This window comes from Haliaeetus albicilla, chromosome 5 (assembly GCF_947461875.1).
Source record: "Haliaeetus albicilla chromosome 5, bHalAlb1.1, whole genome shotgun sequence".
NCBI classification, from domain to species: domain Eukaryota; kingdom Metazoa; phylum Chordata; class Aves; order Accipitriformes; family Accipitridae; genus Haliaeetus; species Haliaeetus albicilla.
In genome coordinates, this window is record NC_091487.1 from 42,025,390 (window position 1) to 42,048,312 (window position 22,923).

The following is a 22,923-nucleotide window of genomic DNA, read 5'->3' on the forward strand; positions in this document are numbered from 1 at the left end:
ATGGGGTGGAGGCTATTGGACATGTTTATTAGAGATGAAAATAACCTTCATTCAGTTTCATTCAGTTTTGTTTAGAGGTAAATTATGTTACATCAAATGGTTACCATTTGAACTGTGAATTGGCATGTTCAAATAAAGGCTTAATATTAAATTTAATGATGTCACTTTAAAAATTACATCCTTTAAAATTCAGATTAATATTCAAGAGTCACTCTGAGCAGAAAAACCCTGTTGTTAAACCTACAAAATCACAGATTACTCTGTCTCTTGGCCTCTTAATGGTTGATTGAAACACTTTTTGTATATAAATGCAAGACACATTTGTTCTTGTGTGACAAGAACTGTTTCTTTTATGTTTTCCTCCAATTTGAAACTGACGTATTTAAAAGGTTCTGAGTTTAATGCACTATGGACATTACAAGTTCCAGTTGGGACACTTCCATATTAGTCCAGTTGCCCACTGAAAGAATCTGACTTTAATTTTCCTGTGCGAATAGTTATTTAACATAGAAGTACCAACTGGAACACTCAGTCAGCATTCCTAGTGGGTTTCATTAGCATGAAATATTGGATTATGTAGCCAATTACAGAGCTGACTGTTTTTAATTAATATGTTAATTCAGTGTTATTTTGTAATCAACTTCCCCCTTGCTCAACAGAAGCCCAAACCATTCTCAGAGTTTGCATTCACTGGAGAAGCAGATGTTGGCATACAATTTGCTTTGAACATTTTGTGATGAAAATTTCCTAATTGCTTATAAAAATGGTGCATTTGCACTTCATCATCAGAGTACTCTCAGCTGTGATAGGTGTCATGTTTTCTTCCTCTCCCACTAGCACCAGAGAGCCTCACTCCTCCTCCCTTCCCCTTTCAACAGCAATCCCTTCCCTTAAACACATCAACATCTGCCCGCCAAAGCAAACATCATCAAAGATGACTGTTCACTACTTCTGATTTTGTGGAGCTTAGTCCTTGTCTTGTTGCAGGGTAAAAGATTAACAGGTTCAGATGGGTAAATGTGGCCATAATAAACCCTATGGGCTGTGCAGATCCCCAGGGGAAGCCAGAAGCCATCCTGCTCCCAAGACTGCAGCTCCTCCAGCCTATGATAACCATTCAGAATTGGGCTAATTCTTTTTTTCATCAGAAAAAAGTGGAGTTAATTTTCTTCTATAATGGTCCAGAGCAGACTGTTAAGGTCTGATTTGCGTGGTCTAAAATAACATCCTTGCTCAAAAGTGCTGGCACTCCAGAATACCCTTCTAGAAAAAACACTTATGGTTAGAGATGCCATTTGCTATTTTCATAACATGAAAAACAATGTGTAATTTCATGATTAATGCAAATTGATAAGCACAGACACCATATCCAGACAGTTCTTGACAGTCTCGCAGCTGTACTAGTCTCGCTCCTTTTAGTTCACTTCCTTGGGAGAAACACAGTTTCCTGCATAGACACACAGAGAGTAACAAAACCCCTCTGTAAATATCTGGAGTCAAAGGTAGCTTTCCCAGAAGCACATCATTCTATTTTTGCTGGAAAATTAGTAGTGCCACATTGAGGCCAATGACAGAGTGCAGGATTCAGCTACCTGTGTATGTTTGCATCCCAGACAATAACACTCCAGACCAATAAATAGTAGCACGTCCAGAGTCCCAGAGAGTAGGCTAAAAAATGAAAGAAAGAAAGAAACAAACAAACAAACCCCCCAATCAAATTTCTTTTCACTTGACAGCAGTTAGCAGTAAATTACATTTCTGTACTCTCAAAGCAAGTGTTGGGGGAGCCATTTCAGGTCTAGAAAAGTCAATAAACAGGAGATAAAATTAGCATGGCAGAATTGCCACAGCTGTGTCAAACCTTAACAAACTGAAAATTCACATCTGTTGCCAACATCTCATTGATTGTAATAATACACATCTGCTGGCTTACTGTCTGGCTTCCAGAGAATAGTCATATGCCAGTCAGCTTCAGGAGGACACAAAATTCTCCCATTTACAGGCGGTTAGTCACTTCAAGGTTTCATCCCCAAAAGACAACTTTGAGAATATGAAATCTTCTCAAAGCTCATTAATATGGAGCTTACCAAGACAGTTTTTGGATGGCAGTGAAAGAAGAAAAACCTACCAACAGCTCATATCTTTGATTTCACTCTTTATTGCCCCTCCATGCTGCTCCTAGAACAAGATCTTACGGCAACATTCCCTAGAAAGGGACCCTAGGAGGTAGTTTCTGCAGGGCCTGGCAATCTGGGAATCTCCTCCCATCACCATCTCTTTTTTCTTTTCTTTCTTTTTTTTTTTTAAAAAAGTCCTTGTTTTGCACATGTTGGAAGGCTGATTGGAATCTTAGCATTTCTATCCCCTTGCACCAAACCTAAGCAGTTCTCTGAGCAGAGTTATCACCATGGGATAACACCAAGTTATATGAAGATTTATATGAGGAGTTTGCTCTCTGTCTTTTGACATTCTGTAAACAGCTGTAGGATTTATCACTCAGCTTTATCAATCTCTTTCAGACATGAATAATTACTTCCTTTTATGGATTACTTTTTCTTTCTCCAGTGGTGTACTAGAAGCTGTACAACATCTTATGTACAGTATCTCACATCAACTGTAATCACTTGGCATATTCTTAACATTTATTTTACCTTAGATACTGAGGATTTGGTTCAACCACAACTTGGCAATTTATGAAATTAAGGTTAAAGCTATAAACTTATAAACTATAAAAAAGCTTCATGACCAGCCTGGTTCCAAAGCGCTCTCTTCCCCATAGATTCTTTAACACCTAATATGGGCTGAATTTACTAGCCCCTCCATCAGTGAGAATACTGCTAGCAATTTGTCCTTCTAACCAGCTACCTATTTTCATTAAAATTAGAGGAATGCAAAGTTCTGGTGGGAAAAGCGACTGACTAAAGAAATATGCAAAACCAGGAGCAGGAATAGAAGGAGAGAACATGACCCTGAAACCCTCATTTTCCTTGGGAATCACAATTATCCAATATCTTATCAATCAAAGTTGAACAGTTAGTGAGTAAATCTAATTTTTCTTACAAACATTTACTGTAATTTCATGTTATCACTGATGGATCGTTTCAAGAGTCATTGTGGATTTGGGATGCATCCCCTGTTCATATTCTGTCAGTTACCTCTTTACACGTATGAGTGGGTCCCTCAGGCTTTGTATTAGCAGAACTGCTGACTATTTTACCACATAAATATTATTCTGTAGTTCACAAAATAAAACTGCTAAAGAGTAATTATTTTTGTCTGAGCAGAAGAAAAGACCCTGCTATGAATATCAAAAACACTGCCAGCAAGTTGTAAATTAATATTGTCCATCACTTCTGTGCCAACTTGGTAGCTTTTTTAAACAGCACAGAATTAACTGGGAGACCTTTAGTAGGTCTTCCTAGACAGTCCAAAGCATCCACACTTTTCTAAACAACTTGCTTTTTTTAATATAAATATAAAAGAAAAAAACCACACAAAATCCCTGTTCTGATTTCTGTATCTGTTTACCAATTTACATGTACTGAAAAATGCATTTGCTGACAGAATAGCAGAGCTACCTGCAGTATTGAATGAATCTCCATCCTTGGGAATAGAAGCTTTCTGACCTGAAGCTATGCTTGTACTCTAACCTTTTGGCAGTCTATACTCATGGAATAGCAGCTGCAGCATTAGGGTGAAATGCGAGAACTTTCGCTGTCATTGGGACTTTCTAGATAAAATGATACCTAAGCTATCTATTCATCTATTAGATCCAGAATTTTCTTATTAGATATAACATTGATATTTAAAATTGATAGATAATATTTATATCTAAGATAGATAGCTCTGGATCTAACAGGTAGGTAGATTAGATACAAATTTTATCCAGAAAGTACATTACATTTACAATTTATATTCTTTGCCCTGAGCATCCAATGTTTGAATATTTTTAATCTATCAGTTGAGCTATCTGTTCAAGCAACTGGTATCTTCCTGAACCTTTTAACTTCACCTGCAAATATTACCACGGCACAAGTACAGTAAGTATTCTTTATTCTTAATGATTAATGATTCTCTATAAGCCATAGCATGTAACATTGTTTCTCGCTATATTTAAAACCCATGAATGTCCATATTTCTTTTATTTGCTGTAAAATTTGACATAGGGTTTGATACATAAAGAATGGTTAGTTGTTAATAATTCATACCTTGCATTCCAGAACTGCATACATTACTTTTTAAAGATATACATGAGAAAATAACTCTCAGCTAATAATTCTGTTGATTTATACTAAAAACTATCAGTTAAAATCTCTGAATGGAACTTACTATTAGAAAACTCAAGTCCAGACATGAAATACTTCCACTAGAATCGCAAGCGCTGTAAACTTTACATTAAAGATAGCTAAATCAGCCAAAAAGCTCAGTAGAACTCTTCCCTGCAGCTAAAGTAATATAAATTATGCTTTGTTGCTAGAAAAAGCTGTTAGTTTTTTTCAGCTGGGGCAAGGAACGAACATGTGCTATCCTGAGAAAAGCATGCAGCGGGGCTAACGCACTTTCATTTTACAGTGAGGTAACCTCATCAAGGCCAGCCCTCTCTTCCTTCCTGGTGTTTACTCCAGCATGTACACCTCACGATAAAAGAAAAGGGCCACATTTTCGCTGTGCTTTCGCTGAAGTTCACTCACATATTAGGTACTGTGAGGTAAAAAGGGAAAACGGTAAATTTGCAAAGTTCAAGGTGACCCTGCCGCATCGCACCAGCAGCAGTTTGTCTCTGCATCTCAGCAGATGCAAAGAGGAGGGAATTTGCTCGTGAGAACTGGGGCAGGGAGGTCCCAACAGCAAGGTGCTGGGCCACAGCAAAGCGCGGAGCTGCAATTCTCTTACCTTGGCTGGTGGGCTCCCCATGACACGCAAGATGGTGACAGCAACAGAAAATCCAATTTGGGGAAGGGATCTGTCAGCTGACAAACACGCTTACAGCTTGTTGTTGCTGCTGAAATAACCTGAAGGACACATATAATTTATACAGGCGCTGAGCTCCACCCTCTGCCTCCTCTGTGCGGAGAAGAGTCTGCCCACGTCTTAGAGGGAAAGATCTGCAATGTCAGAGGTGAGAGGAAAGCTGCAGTTGCCACATCTTTGCCTGTCGCTTTATTACCTCTCACAATTTGTTATTGACCCAATATTGACCTGCCAGGTTTTTGGGTGGATTCTGCCGTGTTCAGCAAGTCTTCCTTCACTCCCCATCTCTTCCATCTATCTAGTCAGTAGCTGAATTTTCAGCAGCTTTTAAGTTCTTCCACAAAATACTCCATAAAAAAAAAAAAAAAAAATCAAAGGGAGGGGATAGCTGAATCTCTTCTATTAAAATTTCTGGTGGGAGACAAACCCACTTCTGAATGCTCTTTTCAACTCTTCCTACAATAGGGACTTGTTTTAATATGTTATTGGGAATCTTTCTACCAGCCAGTAAATCAAGTCTCCTTACTTTGACGTACCTACTGGATGATTACCTGGCCAATGCAGAGATGCTGGTGAAATTGAGATAAATATTGGTAGGGAAAGGGAAAGCTGCATACCTTCTGGGCTTTTCCCTTCTACACACTTCTTATAAGAAGAACATGACAACTTGACATCTCCCAGCTTCTTATCATCAGCTTGCTGGTGGCAGTGGTGGGTCCTAAGGCATCCTCTGGAGATGGCACAGGCACGGCTTCCTCCACCTCTCCCATGCCTACTGTGGACTGCTGACAGCCAACCCATGGGATGCCTGTCAGGACATTGCTCCAGGCAATCTGTTCTGGCTGTACCTTAATCCACACTTGCAATTTCATGTTGGATGTTGTGTAGACACAAACTTGGAAAAGGCCTGTGGAGGCCACTGTAATTTTGCAGTAAGATACTGTGGGACAGTAATATCAGATAGGACCAAGGCTCACCAGACAGCCAGTGGACACCCTACACTGATGAAAAGGAAGAGTGTCAAGAGTTAATTTTCATTAAATAGTAGTTATGAGTTTGGCTTTGCAAGAGAAGAAAAAAAATAAATTAAATGTAATCACAATAATTGTTTAGGAAAATAGGTTTACCTGAAATCTTTGGGGTTAGATTTTTCCTGAAACTCAGATGATACACACTGTGGATCACTTTTAAACCACTTTTTAAAGTATTTTCCACAAAAAACTGTCACCAATTGAACATCAGTTCTAGTCACATGATCCCGGGCTTATGCAAGTGACAACCAACAGCTCAAACTGACATTCCTCAAAGACTCTGCTGTGGCTGGCAACGCAGCCACCATGCTAGCGGTGAGGACTGGATGCAGGCTTACCCAAGCAGCGGGGTGAGAACTTGAGTGCTTAGTTAGGTTGTCATCCTTGCAATACGAGAAAGAAAGATATCTCAAATAAAGGTCCGTCATGTATGTGCAGCAAATCAAAGGACTGCTAGAAAACTCATCAGAAAGCAATCTAGGGTTCAGAGCAATTAACCATGCAAGTCCTGTGCTCCTGCAGTAACATTGTTTTGACAGCCTTATTTGGGCATTTTTACAGGAGCAGTCAAGACTGCGGTGCAAGCACCCTTCTTCGTGCTTCCTTGGACACAGAAGTCTGTACCATCCCCTTTCCAAAGATAAGAAAAAAAAGCAGAGAGAAAGGAAAAAACCCTCATATTCAGAGCAATTTTGGTTTTCCTCCTTTATATTGCTGTTGCAGCTTTGATCACAGGCTCTGCTGCAGTAGGGAACTGAGAGACCAAAATAGTAGGCTGACAAATTTACCTCCTAAAGAGAAGGCAAATGGAAAAACAGCCAGAGAAAAATGAACTCCACTCAAAGAGGGGTATGTCTGCCTGGAAACAGAGCAACACATTAAAAACAGAACAGCTGCAGCAGGGAGACCCAGGTCTTAATGGAACAGGAAAGAAGAAAAAAAGCCCCCAGAATGTCTTCAAATCAAGGTGAAAAAGTTATTTCAGAGAGTTATGGAGCTAATTTTTCCAATAGCCCCTCCAAGAAGTTAATGTTTCCAGTAAATCAGCATGGCCAAAATACATAAAACATTTTGCGTTGCTTGTCAACAGGCACGCTGACAAGTACCACGTCCATTTCCTTCTGGACATGAGGGAGAGGGGCTACATGATGTCAGGCCTTACTACAGACACAAAAAAAAGTACAGCATGGGGAAAGTGAGACAAAGAAAGTCAACTGCATAAAGAAGGAAGGAGAAAACTAAACGGTTCAATAAAGCAAAGAGGGCACAGCACAATGCATTAGTGAACTAGCTAAATAGTAGGCAACATCTTCCAAGGGGATACAGAAGGTCTTTCCCCTCCCCTTTTTAGAGGGAGGACATAGTCATGCCAGGCTTATCCTAGTGGAGTTGGATTCAGAAAATATAACACTTTATCTGCGGTTTCAGTTTGCAAAAGGCTGTTCAGGAGACAAAGAGAAGAGGGATTCTAGAAAGATTTTATGGGTTAATTAAGCAGGTCTCATTCCACCTTCATGACTGAATCTTATTTCTTTTCTGAATTAATATTAAGAAAGTTATTGGAAATAAACCATGGGGGGGGGGGGGGAAGAGAGAGAAAAAGATATATCAAATTACACTGAGGTTAAATTGCTTCATACGCTACCTGTTGGCACTCAGATAATGCACACAAAATACTACGTGAAACAGAATCAGAACGGAAGGAATGCAAGCCTATGGTCCTCCCAGTATGCAAGAAATTAAAGTTAATGAATACAGTGTTCAGCTTCATGCAGCTCACCCAGTGGACTGCTCACTAACAGCCCCTTGCAAGAAGCTGCTCAGAGTCACAGCTGAGCTGCCAGAAACCAAGCAGCAGAGCGGTAGCAACTCTAAATGGCTGTGATTTGGATCATCCTGGCATAAACTTAAAAGCTAACTGGGACAGAACTTAAAACAGGTACTGAAGACTCATTTAGGAGAGTTCGTAATTTACCCCAGCAATAGCAACAGTGCAGCAAAATTTCACACAAACATGTCTCAGCTTTGGTGTACAAAAAACTGCCCTCAGTGAAGCACTGTCTTCATAGTCCTTCCATGCTTGATCCTGACAGCTTCACAAGCAAGGATGGCAATTACTGAAACACTCTCCTATAAATATAAATCTCCCATGATTTTGTTTGAGAACATTTGTTTATTCATCCCATGAAAGCTGTTAAGTAGAGATAAATGATGGATCTTCCCAGGGCTAGATGCAGTCACACCATTGAGGAGATGGAGGTGGAAGACAGTGCAGCTTTGTGGAGACTTCTTGTTGTGCCACAGTGACAATGGGAGACGACAGTTGCTTTCTCTTTGCCTCATAAATCAGTTTGTACCTTGTTCAGTTCAGTGGCTAGGTTAGAAAAATTATAGTAATCTGAGAAAATAATTTTCTATACTCAAATTCAAACCAAAAATTTTCAAAATGTTCTCAGCTAATCCCCAAACTATTTTTTTTTTCATATTTGGGTTATTTAACCACTGTAAAAAATAATTTAAAAAAAATTATTAAAATATATCTCCATTTTTCAATTCAACTTTGCCATGTGAAACTAGAAGCTATAAAGCAAAGCTTCAGAAACACCAGATTTGGGGACCTTTCAAAACTGTAGTATTTAATTTTGAAAAAAAAGCTTCCTAATTTTTCACAGTTCCCCCCCCCCCATTCTTTGTGAGCAAAACAACACAGCTAGTTTGAAATTATTTTAGATCTTTGAATGCTTTCCAAACAACCATTTTCAGCACACTTGTTTTTAATTAGAACAAAATACCAAGTCCTCTATGTGAGTAGCAGGTGATAGCAGCATTTGTAAATGAACCATCCTTCTGGCAACAAGATTGAAACCTGTTTCAGAAAAGTAAAAGGTGCTATATCCTCTTACCTATCTCCTGAACCACTGCAATCTTAAATAAAGATATCATACAGTAAAGCCAGTATCACTGGCTCTTTTTCCTGGCCAGAGCAAGAGAGCTGCTAATTTCCTTAGATACTTTGCAGGTGTGGTTGTAAATATGGCAAGATAGTGATCTTTGCAGCTTCAAGATGGGAGGAAGCTGCTTATTACTTACCTGGGGTATCTGAGGACTGGAGTGTTATCTTTCCAAGACACGTCAATGTAAAGCCACACATTGAAACCCTCTGTGTTTATGTTTAGAAATTGTTCTTTTATTTTAAACCAAGTGATTGCACAGCATCTAATTGAAATAATTAAGATATTTCAATGTCATTCCACTCAAGCCAGTTTCTGAGACCTTTATCTTCAGATCTTATTCAAGTAGCCTGACACTGATGTCAGTATGAAATTGCTTGAGTAAAGACCTCAGAAGAGTTAGGTAAGTATTACACTTCACCACTTGGCTGACAGGAAGCCTTGACTTATGGTTATGGTATTTACCTTCAAATTATCAAGAGAAGGGTTTCTTTCTTAGTTGCCACCAACCTCCTGTATTTTTTTTAATAGTGACATTTTTAGAATCAAGAAAGCAAGTCCTGTTTTCTCCTACTGTTTTTCACTCTCTGTGACTGTAAGTTCTTTGGGGCAAGACCTACTAAGGAAATGTTTGCTACTGAATGTTATTATACTGGGCGAAAGTAATTAAAAAACAAAGGTTACTGTGATAGTATAACACATATAGCAGTATTTCCTTTCTAATCCTGTTGCTGTGTCAAATCCTCTTTCAGCCCTGTACATGATTTTATTCAAGGCTCTACCTTTACCTAAGCACAGCCCTTAGATGTTGGCTCAGAAAGGGATAAAAGATATACAAGGATTTATTTCAAATAACATGCAAGTAATTAAGGGTTTCATTCATTCATTCCTAGCAGTAATTTACCCTCTAAGTAGCCCTCCAAAATTAACAGGACTAAAGACAGTAGCAGGTATCTTCACTATGTTATTCTGTAGGTGAGTATAGTTAATGAGTAGGCTTTTTAAATAAAGCTAGCATCAGCCAACCTATGTCCTAGCTTATGTAATCTGGAAGTCTTTAGTGAAGTGTAAATGAAAGAAAACCACTCATCTGAGCATAGAGACAGGGCAAAGAAATACAGAAACAGCCAATTCAGAGTGAACTGAATACATCCAAGTATATCACCAGTAGCTTTGGAAGTACCTGCAAAGTATGCCTTTGTAGCAGGCAAAGAAGAAGTGAATACTGGCACAGAATCCTTGATAAATATCTGAAAATGCTCAAGTCTTAAAAATAGCTGAGGCTGAAGTTTCATGTTGCAGCAAAACTCATCTAAGAGCTAGTTGTCACTAAAGAGGAGGTCTTGCTCCCATCCCAGTCCCAAGCTTAGAGAGTTCTGCCCCTACCCCACAGTATTGGCTCTGGCACCCTTCTGGCCAAATGCGGAGCTCCTTTGAGGAGCTGAAGCAATAGAAAATGTCTCTTTTCCTTTTTTCTGAGGAATTTCCAGGACTGCCCTTCTTCAGTGGCATGTAGCCATTACCTCAGCTTACTAGAACATAGAAACTCACCTTGCGTTCAGTAGTGGGAATCTGACCATGGGCAAATAGCATTGTCCATAAGAGCTGCCTAAAGCATCAAGACTCATAGGAAAATTAGTATCAGAGGTGGAAAAGACATCAGACAATTCAGTGCACATCCCTGCGAGTAGATCATTACAATTCATTGACCCCCAATACCAGAAAGTCAAGGGGCTTTTTACTGCCTCTTTGTACAGTTCTTCTAAGGTTATTGCAAGGTTGTCAAAATTGAAAACTAAATTTTTCCCTTCCTTCATTGTATCTGTTCATCATTGTTCATCATTGTATCTGTTGTCTGTTTTTCTTTTTTAATACAAAATCTCTAGATATCAACCAAGCCATGGGAACAATTTAAAGCAGAATAACCAGAGTTTGACTTAGCCATTACAGCTATTATGAGTTATGAGCCTTGCAAGCTTATTTACAGCAATTAAGAACGCTGTGACTCACTCCTGGCGGATTGTAACCTCTGACAGCAGAAGACTACTTCATGAGGACTTCATGGGTTCTACAGAGTCATGAGGATTTTAATGCAAAACCTCCTTCTGCATTGATACTTATCCCCATAGAAAATATTTCTGATGAGAAAAAATTCTTGTTTAGGTATGTGTTTGTTCTTCTAGTCCATTTGTACCATTCTTGTGACAAAAAGAAGTCAGGAAGTTTTCCTTATAGTGCGACTGGGAATTCACCTTGCTGAGAGCACTCTCAGCTTTATTCCAGCAGTATGAAAGCAGCTTTCTGTCACCTGCTCCCCTTAACCTAGTATAGAAGGCAGACAAGTGTGAGCAGACAGCCTGGCACTTGAAACACACTGAGCGTCTCAGTTGGTATCAGGAAAGCTAGTCTAACCTGTGCCAAGGCAGAGTCATCCATGGGGCCTGATACTATCTCTGAATGTCTCTATGCATGCATATTAGGTCTGGTTTAATTCTTCTGTTTCAGCAGCACATAAAACATAACACTTGACTGCAATTTTAAATGCCTTCATTCTAGTAGAAAACAGATTTTTCACAGGCAGAGATCTGTTTTAACCTCTTAATTCATATAATACCTTGAGACTTCTGAAGGTCCTAAGATTTTTGTACAATGCTTCTTGAAACCTGAAAACCCAGAATAGAAACTCATACCAAAGCCAATAGAAATTTATAGCCTTCAGCATCTCAATGAACTACGGTGTTTTTAACCTTAGGCCTCCAACATTCATGGTTTATGTGGCAGGTGAGACATGATATGGCCAACAAGGCAGAAAATTTCTGTGTAGGTCATGAAAGGCATTGAGTCTGTTCAGAGAGGAACATTAAAATAAGCTACCTACACTGACTCCTTTGCCTGAAGGTCCAGATCTATGTGCCAAAGGTCCAAAATCAGGTCTCCTGGGCCTAACCAGGGAGGGTCTGGGCTGGAGGAGATGCACTCACTCAGAGACTCTAGCTTCCAGGGGTAGAGATCTGATGGAAGACTAGATTTCAGATGGTGACCTCTCCCATAAATACCTCCAGGAATCAAGCCTCACCCACAGCCTGCCAATGCAGCGGAGCACAAACCAGCAATGGTGCCTACTCTTCCAACATGTGCAATTTGTACTCTGCAGTCCTTCCCCACACAATAGATACATTGCAAAGCAGCAGAGACCCTCACCTTGTATGATTCAAATCCACTAATTGTTGGTCTTCCCTACTGTGTATTCACGCACATACTGAATGCATTTGTCAGCCAAGTACTAGCAAGCAAGCCCTGAACCGCAAAAAGGTAAAACGTCCCGTGACTTACCTGCACCAGTGCTGGGAACTGGAATGTTCACCCCACAGAGGAAATCATGTTGGCACACCTCCTCTCACCCTTCCCAAAAAGGTTTTGCTCACATGTATAAGAAAGATTTTGAAACATTTCTGGTCTGATGCCTCAGTTCATATGCCAGGACCCTGCCTACATAGCTGTTTTGCTATGACATGGTTGGCTAGGCAGTCACCTGGGCAGGCTAGGTGCTTCAAAGCTAAGAGATCTAGAAAGCTCAAAGGCAACAGCTGAAGGATATCTAATGGACAGCTCATTCAACTGCTGACCAGCCTAGGGGGTAGCCCCTGGTAACTGGGAGAAGCCAGCAGTGTCATGGCATCACAGAATGGTGGGTAGCCAGTAGAACAGGCCAGGTGGGTCCACAAGGTTTACAACAGTATGACAACTTTCCAAGCAGGTTTCCATGAAGCTGGAGAACCAGCCAACCCAGCAATACAGAATCCAATCAACATTTTCAAAAGAAGAAGCGTTGCATCAGAAAACTTATGATCAGCTCTATTCATCAGACATCACTTCCTCATGTATGCTAAAACTGTGAATGGGAAGTACCTGACTGCTGCTAACACACCTCATATTTCTTCCTCCTCCTCAGACTTGATACACAAACAGCTGACAACATGGACAGATATGTGGAACATGGAATGCCTTGTGCAACAACTGCATGCTCTTGCTTACAGGAAAAAGAGGAGAGAGGAAATGAGAATTAAAATGGTAATGTACCCCCTGCTCTATTTGAATACTCCTTGGCTCTGTCATAAGTTCTGTGCACATCTTAGGCACGTTAGCAAGCAATTTGTAGTGTAAAACGAAAGTAGCAACAGACAGTTCACCTTAAATCAGGGAAACTGGAGCAACTCAGAGGAAAGACAAACTAGAAATGCAAAGAAAAATTATCATGATTCTATTGTTACAGAATATTTCTGGCCCTTCCTCCAAATAATCATCATTTGAAAACATCCCTTTTAGACACCTTCCATTTATGAACCCAAACATTGTACACTGACACTGTCAATGTTCAGAGAAATTTAGTGTATTCCCCACCAAGTGTCTGTATCATGGGAGACATCATTTTACACCTGGTCCAGAGAACACCAAAACATCCAGCAGCCATAGCATGGGTCAGAAATGTGTCCCACCCTCTGAATTCATACTTGAAGACGCTTCTCGTTCCATATAGGACACTGTCTAGTCTTATGTGGCTCTGAATCAAATTAAATGAATGGTTGTATTATATTATTAAAGATGCAGCTAAATGCTGTTCACTTGTCCCCAGCAAAACATCCTTCAATTCTGTGGGGAATAACCTGGGAGTCAGAAAACTAATTAATGGTTTCACTCAGTACCATGGACAGTCTGTAAGAAGTAGTGAGCAGGGCAGCTTAATTTTCATTCAATATATTCATGTACTAGGAAGTCTATATTAATAACTTCAACAGAATATATTACAGTATCCACTGCAAAACCAAGAAACAAAGATACTGTAAAGCTATTTGATGTTTTCCTAAATGGGAACAGATCTTAATAACTGTCTATTAACAACTCCTTTTATACCTAGCATTTTGAAAGAACTGTACAGATTAACAAATGCCAATCCATTTCAGCCTCTAGAGACAGGAACGCCTATTTGATTTCTTAATTCGAGTTCTGGTTGTGATCATTCAAGCTTTAATTCCTTCCTTCTGACATACATAGTCATCACCATTATGTGGTCTGTCTGTGTCAGGACAGTGTCTAACACAAAACATACTGACAACAGAGCATCATGGGGTTTTTACTGGTACCTGTGTGATGCCGAGCACAAGTAAAATCCTCATCTCTTACACTACACTCCAGATTACTGAGGGGAGCTAGTCAAAATTCAGCCAGTCAAAATCCAACCTACAGTAAAACTCTGAAAGTTCAAAGTTCTCTGCTGTTGGAAAAAGATGTGCTGAAAAGATTCAGACATCTTCCTGATCTGCAGCTACGGGTAATTCATTAGTAGGTTTTGTGGTTAGACAATACCAGCTTTTCTGCTATCCATTTAGTAGCTATCTCACGGATTTGAAAAGTCAAAAGCTTTGATCCTCTCAGACACTCGCACAGGCTCCTCTCAGGAATAGTCTAGCTGATATTAATAGGATAATTCACAGTCAAAGTGCCACCTCAGGTGCACAAGTGTTTGATGAATTGGAGCACAACCAAACAACAGACAAAGGAATATGCACAAAATATTAGCCCAGTCTCTCCTCTCTGCTCCCCAGGAAAACCAAACATATCACATTTTATTCATAGGCTTAATTATTGTTTAACTCCTGTCCTTTTGCTTCTATCTTCTCATTTGTGTTGGTGTTTGCATTGGTGTTCATGTAATCTATTTAGATTGCTGGTTTGTTTTCTGAGTGAGGTCTGCAGCTTATCTGGGAACTTTTATCACTGTTAGCAAAATGGGACTCACTTCTCTGTTGACTTTTCGCAGTGCCACAGTTCCATAAATGACAATAAATTCTATTTCTGATCCTTGAAACCTGTGTTATAGCTAAACTATTTATTTTCCCTCCTACACCTTCCTTTCACATTGTGACTCCTGGCTTTTCTCAGCCCCCACACCACATTTCCTTCCCACATGATAGCTAAATTTAAATCAAGCCTGGATGATTGTCTATAATGTGTAGCTCAATCAGAGATTAGGAACTTGATTCAGGAATTACTGAAAAAAATGCATGCATTGTGTAGGTCACACTAAATAACCATAGCTGGCCTTAGCTTTAAAAATCTCTTTTTCTTCTGTGCATCAAGCTTTTCTTTACATCTCAAATATATATTAGAAGCCTGTAGTTGACTAATATCCATAGGCAGTGATAGTCTATGTGCTTTATAAAAAAGGTTCACATGAAGAGACAAGCTGTTCCCATTATTTCAAGGAGACTTGCTCTGTAGTCTAATAGTGTTAGAAACTAAACTCCATTGGCACTGATATATAGTGTACCTCTTCCAATGAATATGGAGTAAAAGAGCTTCCCAGAAAATACATTGCACAGGACAACATATGAAAGCTTTCTCAGAAGGAGCCTTGGTTCCAGGGCCTGGGGTTCATAAAACCACAAGGAGAGGAAACACACATCCTTCCCCTTCTTCATACCTTTCTTCCCTGAGCAAACATTTGAAGGCAGTTCCTGGAGACAGATCTTGAGGGATTTCCTCAGCCAGTTTCCATTTCTTATCGTATTCCTCTAGCAGAGGCACCAGCCCTTCATTTGCATCTCATCTGTGTCAGTGGGTTTCAGCTTTTCCTGTTTATAGTTTATATATCATCACGGTAGCAGTGCCATTAGGATAATTATAGTTATGATAGAACTCCCTTGCACACTACCAAGAGACATTTTGTGTCTAGATAATGAGGTCAGCAATTTCCAAGATTCGCGGAACAAGGACAAATTGTTCTGGCAACATGCCTGATTTACTCCCAAGTTTGTTTGTACCACCTTCTTGTACACTAGACCCCATCTCCTTTTCTGCATTACTGTTCAACGCTACTTTCTGCTTCAGGCTCTTCTTGCCCCAGGACAAACCATATCATGTTTTACTCTCTGCAGAAGCTCCCATACTAAGGGCCACCACCAGCACAAAGGCCAATGGAGAATTTTTCCACTTAAGATAATTAAAGAAGCAATGGTGAGGGGGAAAGGGGAGGAATCATAGCCCAAAATCATATTCAAGTAAGCGTTCCTAAATAAACATCATTGATCATACTTCTAAGCTGTTGTTACATTGCAAGTAACAAGCAGAAACTCAACTTAATCTGCTACTCACAAATGTCTTCTGGTCTTCTGAACCAACCCTGTATGCTCTCGCTGTCTCTTCAAGGGAGTCACATACTCTACTCTAAGGTACCTCTGCTCTACTCTAGCCTGTGAGATCCAACAGTCCAGGTTTTATTTAGCACTTAGTCTCATGTCACATTCAAGATCAGACTAACACAGCCATTTCCTCAGTTCATACTATTGCACCAAAATTCATACCGAGGCACCAGAATTTTCACAGACCCATGCTTTGTAGACCTAATAACGCTAAATATGACTTGACTGTGCACTTAAGTTAAAGATATGGCCATCAAAACAGGTATATTACAAGTGAACTCCTGGCCCAAACAAAATCCGTAGCAAAACTATCACTAAGAAATACGGATCTTAAAACAGCACTATCATTCTCAGCAGCTATGCAGGGAGTAAGCTTCATACAAAGCACAACAGCTGACTTAGGAAAAGCATTGCAACTACCTAATGTCCTAGCAATCAAAACAAGGCACCTTGCACTCTACATGGATGGTAAGTAATTTCCAGATATTTATTCCTTCTATGAAATCTGAATCTAACCTACGCAGGCTATCAGGATGTTAGCATAAGGCCTGGCTACTCTAGGCTCACTTACCATTTTACAGAAGAAACAGTGCACACCAACACTTACTACAGATTTTGCAATCTTTCAATACGCCCTGAGCCAGATATCATCTTCTTGGCTAAGGCTCATACTATATCTGTACACAACTGTTTGTCTCAGTGTTGCTATAGCTGTACATTACGAAACTCCTTAAACACCCAATACATCAGCTTTTGGCACAGCTCTCTTGAGGCAGGTGTGTTGTGCAAAGCATTCTTCAGGACTAGCAGGGATTAAATGGCATTTTGTGGCTCCCAGGAGCTGCAGTTTATATTGCTCTGAGCTCCATAAGGCCAAGTTTCCTCTGCTCAGCAGAGCCAAAGGAAGTTGTACATTCAGATACAAAAAGACAGAAAGAAAAGAGAAGAAGGACTATGACTAAAGTGTAGGATGAGTCCAGCACCACTGAATTTTTATATCTCTGACTTGCAACAATTTAAGTTAAAGCTTTCCACATAATCATGCTCCCAAATGCAGACATCTGGAGAATAAGCGCTTCTGGGCTAAAAATATTTGTGAAGTATTTCAGGAAGGTACAAGAAGCCAGGAAACAGATGCTTTGTACAAAATATCTTCCTAAAACACTCCTACAGTGAAGCTTCCGTGACCTTGCCATTTTTGCTGAAGCATCTCCTTAGATAATATCACATGGTTGGGATACTTTGAAAACTTGGAATTGCTAAAGGCTTTATTGATACAGGTTTTGCTGCCTTAAGACATAGTGACACCACGTGGCCAATTGCTTAGCCCAGAAACGACATGCTAATGGAAAGGGCAGTGTACAATTTTCTCATTTTTCTTTTGCTTTATTAAATTTAGCTTATGGGTGCTCAGATGCAACTGTATTGACTGGTGTGAGTAAACTTGGATAGAACAATTGTCATCTGAACAGGTATACAAAACCAAAGCCAATGACCATTTGGGATTTCAGCATATGTTCAAAAGTCCAATGTTGGCAAAAGTGCTGTCTGAAAACATGCCTGTAAGTTCAGCAAGTAAATACCCATAAACACCGTTTGCACGTATGCCAAAACATCATATTCACTTGGTAGATGCAAGTAACTGGTAGAACTATGATTCTACATTCTTCTCAAAAAAGTGCACCTGGAAGATGTACCTAACTATCTATGGTTTAATTCTGCAGTAATATCACAAAAAATTGCAATTAATTTTGAAAATGGGTAGATTTTTGCCTTGCTCTCATGGCTTGTTTTCCTTCCAAGTATACGCAGATACCGCCATTTATTTTTATAGACATTCCTGAGGAAAATATTTAAATTCATAAGTGGGAATATTGCTACTAGGAATGTTCTCAGTAGTTGTTATCACTCTGTGTTATATAATATGGTGGCTGATGTGATGAATCATCTCTCCCTAGCAGAGTTCTTTTTTTCCAAATCAAGTACTGCACATTCAAAAGGTACAGCTCATGAAGAATGAGCAGATCTCTTGAAAGAGACAGAGACAGAGACAGGCAGGCAAATAGGCAGACAAAAACTGAATACAGATTACCTACATACTCCTCAAACAGAAAGAGAAAAATATATTAAATAAGCTCTTCACAGAGAACATATTCACTCGGTACTACTATAAAAAATTAATGTTCAGTAAGAAATGTGTATTTTGAGGCAGGGTTCAGAATATCTTGCTCTCAAGAGCAGAAAGGAAGGGAAAATATAACAAACGTGACTCTCAGTTGCATAGGCTTTGCAAAGTTAATGTACCATAAATGTTGCTTTTTTTATTGATTAGTTAGATAACATGCTCATGTAATTTTTTGTTCAGTATTGAACTCCAGGTAAGCAATTTATTTCAACACTATCACAGTGCACCTGAATTTAAATTAAATAAGTTAGTTTGAAAAATGCTGTAACAGGATTTTCACCTACATACATAATAGTTTCACCTATATACATAGTAGTTTAGAGCCTGGGAAGCACCAGCGAGTTAGACACAGAATATCTGATTATTCAAAACAGGAGTTTGAGTTGAGGAAGATTAATGACCTGATCCCTCAAGTTTTGTCACCCTGACTAGTGAGATTATGCTGCCATCTTGTGACCTGTTAATTTTACTTTACTACAGTGACAGCAATTTTTCCCCTGGACTAGGAGGACAGTGTACATGTGTCCCTGGTATACAGGTGCAGTGACCATGCTTTGAGCAGCTCAGTCCTCTTTTATATTCAGATCCATGTTTTCTCTCCTTAGCTTTCTTACCTGTGACTCATACGCTGCACCCTTCAATGTCATTGTCATTGCTAATGGAAGTGCTGTCCATGGACAGGCCTGGGTAGGGACTGGAGGCAGCCCTGCAGAGGTGAAACCTATAGTTTAAAGGAGTAGAATTTTGCAATAAAGGCTACAGAATGCTCCCCTGCTGCCAAGAGAATCATCCATACTGGAAAGCAAAATACACACTTAGCCAGCATTTGAATATGACAGTATACACTGAAAAAAGACATACCCTTTACAGCTGGGAAGGAGAATTATTATAAATTATTATACGGTTTTGCACATTGATGATAAAATTTTCCTCTTCATCTTCCCAAGTGTAAAGCTTGTATATTTATGGTAGAATTTTTCTGGCTTGAAAAAAAAATGTGTTAAAACTGGCTGTATTCTGAATCAAAATGGGGTTGTTCCATCTCGTCAAATTAAATAAAACAGCTGTATGTCAAAGTTGTTATGCTGTTCCCTTGAAACAATACAGACTTCAGTTGCAGTGACTGCTTGCATAGCATTTTGGAATACTGGGAAAAAGCTTAGTATGGTTGCAATCACACTGAAAAGCAAGCTGGAAACCCCTCTGCTAGTAACCCCATGTTTCTTCCTTATACCTCAACTACATGTGCTCCCATCAGTTTTTACTCCCAAGACACTTCAGAAGTGAAGACATACAAACAAACCTTGAAATGCTGACAATCTGAAATGCATGTCCAAGGAAGGAACAGGGACATACCAAGTACAAGCAGGCTTGAGAGCTCTGAGCTAACAAGGCAGCTGCTCTGAGCTTGGATACATATTTGGGAGAGCCCACAGGAAGGCATGCATAGCTAAAAGGTTCCCTCAACATGTCTGACTGGAGACAAGTATCAGTCCTCCTTCACTACCAAAGCCTCAAACACCATTATACACCCAAACCATTGAAGTGTTTTCTCCCTAATCCTTGTATGCTAAAGAAAACGAAAACATCCTGCACTTAGACTCTGGTTAGAGTTTCCAAGATATACTGTATTTTCTTCAGGATATGGCATAGCAGAATGAGGGTTCCCAGCTAGCAGTTGAAGGTTATGTTTGCCTGTTCCCTGTTTTTGAGGAGGCTAATTGCATTGCACTGATTGTATAAATGGAACCTCAAATCTTGTGACAGTGGGGACTTTATGCTTTCTTATAATACTAAAATATTCAGAGAAATACACAGCCAGTTGAACTATCTCTGTGAGACTTAGCAGTGTATTTCAACAATCATAATAATAACTATTACTGCTGTGGCTGTGCAAAGCTCTAGGCAGATTTACAGCTAATCCATTTGCAAAGTTAAGTCAAGAAAAAATTGAAGAGTGTGAAGTCATGTGGCTGCTGTCACACAGTGAGTCTGTGATGACAGGCATAGACCTTCCTTAACATCAGCATTTGTTCCTTCAGAGGATGAGGAAGGCGTCTCAAGTTTTTTTTCTTTCCAGCGTTCCTGACAGCAAAGCAAGTTGTCAGGGGAGACATTTGGTATAGTCACATCAGGAGAAGAGTCCTTCACCCTGTGCTGCATGTTAGCAGCGATTCATCTGACATGGCACAGCACAGTGCAGGAGAGATGCCGCAGCTTGCACAGCTGATGTGCCTGAGGTCCAGGACAATGGAAGGGTAAGGGCCAACTGCAAAAGGCTAAACCTACTGTGTGAGATCCAACTGCGGCAGCTGAGCCTTCTGAAAAGACTCAGAAAGGACGTGTATACTATTGTTTCTGCAACTGTAAATGCTTTTTACTCTGGAGAGCTACATTCCGATCCCCTCTTCAGAGCTGGAAGAAAATTCCAGTTCTCATGACAAACTGCTACACCTCATTTGCAAAAACACAATATACTATTTAAGCAAGCAGTAGAAGAACTAGATCATCTCACATCAAATCTTATTTTTAATATGCCATATCCAAGTGAGAGAATGGAGTTCATTCTTTTCCCTTCCTTTCCAGCAAGCACCAACTGATATAATGAAATATGCATCATCAACCGGACATCATTTCTAGTCTGCTGGAGCTAAAAGCAGATCTTGATGACTATCTGGGGAACAAATATTCCTTTCAGCAGCACATACCTGGAGCTGATATACTCTTATATATGTAAGTATAAATATGCTTCTACTGATCTTTGCCTGTCCCCTATCTTTCATTACTGCCTCCTTTACAGCCACCTTCTTCCACAGCCAAGAAAGTATTTAATCTTTCTGCTGGGTTTGGATGAAGTGTATTCTTGCACAAAAGGTCAACTGAAGGCAATGTGTCAGTGAAACTCCAGAACAGCCTTCAGACTACAACCAGAATGGAGTTTCAATGGCAATCAATTATTACACCTAATCTCTGCACAGATAAATGCTCTAGCCCCGGTCTCTAAGCCCCCACTGCTCCATTACTGACTTCACACCTATCCAGTAAATCATGATTCTAGAATATGGAAAGAGGAAAAATGAATCTCTGTACTCACTTGGCTTTCATTTCTGTAAGCTGCTGATCACTCTGGCACCAATTTAATGTTTGTGGATGTGTAAAATCCCATCGATTTCAATTGGGAGCCTTTCAGGATGTGTGACATCTGGTCTCATAGTACTCTTGTGGTCAAAAATCCTGGAGACAGTGTTCAGGACTCCACCTGGTGAGCTGAAACAAGAAGTCTTTAGAACAGACAGATACTGCTAAAGAGACCACTCCTTTCCTCTGAAAGGGGTAGAAGACCCACTTATGAGAGCAGAAGGTATTCTGTTGCCAGAAAACCTCTATGATTCCAGACTAATGTTCAGGGATTGCTCGTGTTTTTTGTGGGATTGTAGAAAGCCAAGGATACATTGGGCATCCAGAGCTGGCAAGGACACATCCTCTCTCTCAGGCAAACTGAATCCACCTATGGAAATGGACAGTCATGTGTTAATGATAAAGGTAAGAAAGGGTCCTACTTCCGTGCAGGAATCCTTGCCATGGCAGCATTTGCATCTCCATACTCCTAAAGCCCAGCTCCAGACATACAGGTATTTTATTTTTAGATAAAGTCTACCTCTGCAACAAGAGTTTGTGCTGGGCCTGTCATTTCTTCCTCATTTCACAATTAGGGCTTAAGAGGTACCATAAGCACTGAGTGAGTCCCTCTGCCCTGAAGCAAATATCATCTTTAAGTCTTCCTAATTTATAATCTCCTCTCTGTTACAGTAATACAGCAGGCTCTCCCTTCCCTGATACAGTCAGCTCACAGAATGGATTCAGGTTGCAGCAGCAGTCCAAACAGCCAGTGGACTCACAACGACATAAGTTCATACCAGTGTTAACAGAATTTGTTGTAGTTTGAGAGCCTGCTAATTGGACTAAAGCCTGAGACCTGATAATACCTTTCCTTTCAACCTACTTCATCACAATAATCTGATCATCTGTATTATAATAAGAGATACAGAACTCATTTTACGAACTTTGTCAACAATGAGAGCTCAGAATAAAGCTGGCATTGATCTTACGAGAGACATGAGGAAAGAAAGAAAAGCAGAATTCAGAAAACCTAACAGAGTGAAACAGGCTAAAATAGGAGGAGAATAAAACAAAGGACCAAGGACAAAGGAGGGATAAAGAGCAGAAGCTCAGGCCTCCAAGCTGCCCTGGGGGCAACAGCAGAAGAACATGGTGGTTTGGTCTGTGGCTCTTCCCTGAAAGTGGAGGTAGGTACACGCTGTGCCTGCTGTTTCTGCTCTGCCTGTAGGAAGTCAGAGCTGAGGGTGCTGCAGAATTGCCAGCCAAGCAAACAATGTCATGAGATCTAAGCTCACCAAAGCATCTCTTGTTTCAGTGAAACATTTTTTAGATAATGAATGGCTTTTGAGAAACCAGAGCTTTGCTTTTCTTTTTATCTCTTTTTCTGCTGAAAAACCTGTTTGGAGGCACATGACCTGATACTACCATTTTCAGAGGCATGAAAAGATTGAAAGCATGCTTAAACA

The 22,923-nt window shown here is 40.0% G+C and overlaps 1 protein-coding gene across 5 annotated transcripts in view; it reads right to left on the reverse strand.

Annotated features, from left to right (window-relative positions):
- The window catches only part of PLA2G4B (phospholipase A2 group IVB), a 56,933-nt gene that overhangs the window by 28,625 nt on the left and 5,385 nt on the right, over positions 1–22,923 (reverse strand). For 3 of the 5 annotated variants that reach the window (XM_069784402.1, XM_069784401.1, XM_069784403.1), the window contains one exon: positions 21,432–21,604. Coding sequence is in view for 2 of the 5 variants with exons in the window: in XM_009919539.2 (XP_009917841.2) it covers positions 4,894–4,914 (21 nt within the window). In the remaining 3 variants the exon portion in view is untranslated. Of the gene's footprint in view, positions 1–4,893; positions 7,028–21,431; positions 21,605–22,923 lie in introns of those variants that run through there. The other 2 variants (XM_009919539.2, XM_069784404.1) reach the window with 2 other exon arrangements.